The 5931-nt window shown below is 37.4% G+C and overlaps 2 protein-coding genes across 2 annotated transcripts; one reads left to right on the forward strand and one right to left on the reverse strand.

Annotated features, from left to right (window-relative positions):
- The first annotated feature begins 566 nt into the window (after nucleotides 1–566).
- On the forward strand, nucleotides 567–1939 carry LOC109148617 (zinc finger BED domain-containing protein RICESLEEPER 2-like). Its single transcript, XM_019296350.1, has 2 exons — nucleotides 567–1012; nucleotides 1123–1939. Exons 1-2 carry the CDS (start codon nucleotides 567–569, stop codon nucleotides 1937–1939), a joined length of 1263 nt encoding a protein of 420 aa, XP_019151895.1.
- A 2431-nt stretch (nucleotides 1940–4370) lies between these two features.
- Nucleotides 4371–4955, reverse strand: LOC109148618. The gene has a single exon (XM_019296351.1). It carries the CDS (start codon nucleotides 4953–4955, stop codon nucleotides 4371–4373), a length of 585 nt encoding a protein of 194 aa, XP_019151896.1.
- Between the last annotated feature and the right edge of the window lie 976 nt (nucleotides 4956–5931).

Below are 5931 nucleotides of genomic sequence, written 5' to 3' on the forward strand. Positions count from 1 at the left end.
ACTTTGTGAGCCCTAATTTGTACGTGAGTCAGTGACTCGCTGGCTCACTAAGCCCTAAGTTTTGGGGCTTTCCATATAAATGATGAATTTGTCAAATTCCTGATATATGGTTTCATGTTTATGGTAATCGGACCCTTAACTTTGTACAGACTGTATATATGTAATTATGTTACATATTGTAGTGGTGGAAGCCTAAATTTGATTAATGTGATTATGGATTTTATGAATTATGAGACTGAATTGTATTGTGTATTTGTGTTGATTGTATGAGCAGTTGAACACAAAGCCCTAAACCTCTTAAGTCCTAAGGCAGTAAGGTTTGGGCAATTCCATTTAGATGATGATTTGAAAAATGCAAATCTGATTTATGGATTTAATGGTGGAAGTGTAATATGTAATTTGCTAATCTGCTTGACTATGTTGACTATGTTCTATACTTCTATGTATAGTGGAAGCTTTAATCTAAAATATGTTGTAATATGTAAATATGTTACCTGTTTATGATTTGTAATCTCAAATCTGTTTGGTTGTCTGCTTTATTCGGATACTGATGCCCATCTTTATAGATGGAAAACATCAGTGCATCTGGACACCCTCCAACCTCAACTGATGAAGAGCATGGAGTAAAAGCTCCAAGTACTGAGAGAAATCCTCAGACAAATCCTATGTCTTCTCCTCCTGTTGTTCCTACAAAGAAGAGGAAAGAGGTGGAGTCTAGATCCAAAGTATGGGATCATTTTGAAAAGATCTGTGGTCCTGTAGGTGAAGGTGATACTGAGGGACCAGTAGTTAAGGGCAAATGCCTTTATTGTGCAAAAATTTATAAATGTGAAAGTAAAAAAGCATGGCACTTCCTCATTGAGAAACCATATGGTGGCCTGCCTAAAAAAATTCACATTCTAAGGATACAAGGCAGTCTCTTCTCACCTTTAATGAGGTTTATACCTCTGGAACAGAAGCTTCTGAGGGGGTTTTGGGGACTTGGGTTTTCAACCAAGAGGCTATTAGGAGGGCATTGTGTGAGATGATCATTGTTGATGAACTTCCCTTTAGGATTGTTGAGGGAAATGGCTTTAGGAAATTCATTTTAGTTGCTTGTCCTAGGTTTCAAATCCCTTTTAGGTGGACCATTTCTAGAGACATTTACCAGATTTACCTAGATGAGAGACTAAGCCTAAAAAAGTTGTTTAGTGTGAGCACCCAAAAGGTCAGCTTGACCACTGATACATGGACCTCTGTCCAAAGGATAAATTACATATGCATTACTGCACATTTCATTGATGATCAGTGGAAGCTTAACAAAAAGATCATTTCCTTTGTCCCAATTTCTTCTCATAAGGGAGAGTACATAGCCAAAGCCCTTGAGAGTTGTCTTCTTGATTGGGGGATTAAAAATGTCTTCACTGTTACTATTGATAATGCCTCTTCAAATGACACAGCTTTGGGGTTTTTCAAGAACAAACTTGTGTCTTCGGATGGGTCTTCTGTTAGGGTTCAATATATGCACATGAGGTGCATAGCCCATGTGTTGAACTTAGTGGTCCAGGATGGGTTGAGATATGCAGGTCCTTCTGTTAAGAAAGTTAGAGATGTTGTGAGATGGGTGAGGAGTTCTCCTGCCAGACTCAAGAAGTTTGGAGAGCTTGCTGTGCTTAATGGGGTGGAAGCCAAATGTGCATTACAACTTGATGTTCCAACAAGATGGAACAGCACATACATGATGCTCAACACTGCCCTTCAATACCAGAGGGCCTTTGAAGCTTATGAGAATGATTCCTCAATGAGTGCTGACTTATATGATTCTATTCCAAATTTTATGGATTGGCTTTCTGTGCAAAGCTTAGTCCATTTTCTTAAAGGCTTCTATGAGATGACCGTGAGAATATCTGGTTCTCTCTATGTCACTTCAAATACTTTCTTTCTGAGATTTCTGACTTAGGTTGCATGCTGGATGACATGGTTAACTCTGTTTCAACCTCTGAAAAGGTAAATTGTTAACATTTCTGAATGTGTTTGTATGCATCTGTGAATTGTGTCTAACTTTGATTTTATTTTTTCTGTGTTATGTCTATTTTTTCAGGAAATGGGGTCCCATATGAAACAAAAATTTGAAAAATATTGGGGAGATCCTGAAAAAATGAACTTCTTGATATTCTATGCCAATATTTTGGATCCTAGGGATAAGATTGAGTACATGCCTGCCCAATTTGCCCAGTTATATGGTGATGATAAAGGAAAATCATGCTTTGAAAAGGTTCAATATTCTATGGTTGTGCTGTTTAATGATTTTACAGCCACCTACCATGTGCAGTCTGCATCCCCTACTGTGCAATCTACGCAATCTGAACCTGTCCATTCTCAAACTTCAGTTGGAAAACCTCAGGCTAGAATGAAAAGCCAGCTTAAAAAATAGAGAATGGAGACTGGTGGAAGCAGTAAAGAAACTGAACTCCAAATTTATCTAAGTGAAAAATTAGTGAAAGATGAAGAAAATGTGGACTTTGATGTCCTAAGATGGTGGAAGGTTAACAGTGATAGATTTCCTATACTCTCTAAAATGGCAAGGGATGTGCTGGATGTTCCCATTTCAATTGTTGCCTCTGAGAGTGCATTCAGTACTAGTGGTAGGGTATTAGATTCCTTTAGGAGTTCCTTTAACTCCTAAAATTGTTGAAGCCCTAGTCTGTACACAAGATTGGTTGAGGGCACCCAATCATCCAATCTCTGTTGAGGAAAACTTGGATGATGTTGAAAGATTAGAGAAGGGTACTCTTTTTATTTTCTAACTTTCTAGGTTTTAAATTTATAAATTGTTAATTGTTACCTTTTCTAAACTCTTTTTTGTTTTTTCTTTTTGTGCAGAATTGTCCACTGGAGCTGCTGGTTCTTCACTAAGTACCTGTTGGAACACTCCCAACAATTGCTGTAATACTTTTATAATTTATTAGTTTATATAACATTCCTTTCTGTTTAGTTTGATTGCTAAATGTGTGGACCCTTTGAGGCAACTCAGGTAAGATTCCAGAACTGCTAATTGCTAAGTGGCTTGGTAACTTTTTTATAAATGTTGTTGCCCTTACTCAGTTAGATCTCTGGTATTATGCCTTCTCTGGAATTCTGGTATATCACTTCCCTTCCTCTCATATTCTCCTTTCTGTTTAGTTTGTGTTTCTTATGGCTATGATGATGCTTCCACCATTTGTCTGAATTAAAAGGACTTTGGGTGTTTGGTATGTTGCTCTGAGACAAAACTCATGAAGCAATTTGCCCCCAACTCTAAAATGATATGAAAAAAAAGCAATCTGAGCCTTTCTTATTAATTATTATTATTATTTATTATCTTCAGTTGATATGTCATATGTAGACATGTAGTTCTTTTTGTCTTTATTGGCTTTAAAGCCTTTAATGGTTTTATAATTGAGCAGGAAGATGAGGAATGGATGAATGCTGATTGTTGAATGTTGATTGCTAACTAATGCTGATTGCTGAGTACTTTAGTAGTTTACTGTTGTGAAGTGTAAAAACAGTAAATCAGTAATAGTTTAGATTTGAGAATTGTTGATTTTGTGAACTTCATTTTTGCTTTTTGAACACCAGTTGGAATTGGTCAGTTTGAACTTTTAACTTTTGTGAATTGTAATTGCAATTTGCAAATTGCAATATGTATCTAAATGCCTACATAGCTTTGGTAATTTAGTTTTAAGTTATTAAGTTTCAACATTTTTACAGTTTTTTTTTGGTATGTTTTATAATCCGAATTAAAACCGAAACCCGACACCCACCCGACCCTATCCGAACAAGGATTTCCCCCTTAATTCGAACAGATTGGGGTAGTTTTTCCCAATCCGAAATCCGGACGGGTGAACGGTTCTATAAAGCGAACCACCCGAACCCGTCCGATGCACAGCCCTAACCAGGAGGGTAACCGTGTTTTTTGTAACACTTCTCAACGGTGTGACCTGTAAAGCCACAAAAGCTACACACAACAGTCTTCTTATTATTATTATTGAATCTCCTGTTGTTGTTTCCAGGCAGGTTTGTCTTGGCAAAAGAGGCATTGACATAGTTTCTGTTTATCACATTGTTATCAGCAGGAGGGGTATTGTTTACCAGATTCTCAATATATGGTGTGTTAGGGAAAATTTGCCTCTCCTGAACCTGTAACATGGAACAGGCTTCCCCCATGCTTGGGAGTGGTTTCATTAACAGGATCTGTGACCTCACTCCTCCATAGAGTTGACTGTTTATCCTTTTTAGGTACCTTGAATGTGGGTTTTGATTTTGTCAAAAGCTCCACAGTTACATTTAGGATCACAAGTGCATATAGGGAGAGGCCTAACATTATATAGTTCATCCCATAAGAGTTTCAGCTAAGAATTGAATTCACTCACAGTGTTGCCTCCTTGCATCAGATGATATATTTCTTCATTGATGTCGGCGATTATGAAGGCATCGCCCTGGCCGTACCGTTTCTTGAGATCATTCCAGACCTCTTCCGCAGTCTCCATCCACAGAACTCCTTGAGCTACACTTGGAATAACAGAGTGCAAGATCCATGAGAGCACAAGGTTGTTAGCTCTGCGCCATGCAGGGAAACTCCTTTCTCTCTTCTCCGGCCTTTTGATTTCTCCATTTACAAACTCCAGATTGTTCTTCGTCAGTAGAGCCATGCGCATGGCTCTCTCCCAAGGATAATAGTTGTTTCCGTTCAGTAAAATAGAAACTAGAGTTTGCGAAGGATTTTCGCTAGCAGAGACGTGATATGGATTGCTGGTGTCTTGCGGATTGACCGTGATTTCAACCCCAGGCTCATCTTCTCGGTTGTGAGGTGCTTGCGGAGCGTTTTGAGCAGCTTGATTGATCAGAGCAGTCCGATTATGTGCTTGTTGCGGAGAAATCGTAGGAAGTGCCGAAGTTCCGATGCCTGGAATGGAGGATGTGTTTTGCCACGCCATGATAGAGGATTCTGCCTTCTTTGCTTAGTTCTCTAATACCATTTTAGATTTCTCTTAATGAAGTTACGGACGAAGCAAAAACAGAAAGGATGAGGAAAGAAGAAGAGTTGCAGAGAGATGGAGCGAAGGGAAAAAATATCTATCAGTTATGAAAAAACCTGCAGTTTATGTATTTATACAATGGACTATTGGACTAACTGATCTGTTGCGTGAGTAGCTGTACTCTAACAGAATAATACAACTGCTCAACTAATTTAAAGCTCTAATAGACTACTTTGCTGTGCACCCTCTTCACGTGTGTCTTCTTGTTCACGTGCACCATCCTTCAATATAGGGTGATAGCAAAAAGAGCTCCTTCATTGCAGGGGTGGTTGGCAGTGTGGTTGCCTTTGACGCCCGACTGAAGCCATTCATTAAAGGGAAGGTGTGAGTTCACGGAGAGAGTTGGAAGGATTCGCTTCAAAACCTCGACGGCTAAAAACAACCTAATAAATGTATAATAATATGAATAATTATTAGCATAATTAAAATAATAATTATTAGTGTACTAATCTGATCATTATTAGCATATTCCTTAATTAACAAAATAATAATTCCTTAATTTTACTAAAATTTATTCAATTAATTTCCTAATTTTAAAAAATAGTAATAGTAATAATTGTATAGTAATATAAATACCAAGACTATGTGGTCTAAAGATACCCGGGTTGGACTTTTATTTAGAAGGTTGTGAGTTCATGCCTTGGTTCTTTGTTTCAGTAGGTTGAGAAAGTATATGAACAATTACTGCATTGTAATAGTATGTCTCGACCATTATTACAATTAATTAATTGTATGATTTTATTTTATTTTAAATTTATTTTCTAGACAGTATTGTTGCAAAAGAATTATCTTTGCGGCTCACGATTCATTAAATCCTTCATTATATATATTTTTTGAATTTAAGTTTTTGTTTTCATTTTATCCTAGACGACAT

The sequence above is a fragment of the Ipomoea nil genome, unplaced genomic scaffold (assembly GCF_001879475.1).
Source record: "Ipomoea nil cultivar Tokyo-kokei standard unplaced genomic scaffold, Asagao_1.1 scaffold2144, whole genome shotgun sequence".
Taxonomy (NCBI): domain Eukaryota; kingdom Viridiplantae; phylum Streptophyta; class Magnoliopsida; order Solanales; family Convolvulaceae; genus Ipomoea; species Ipomoea nil.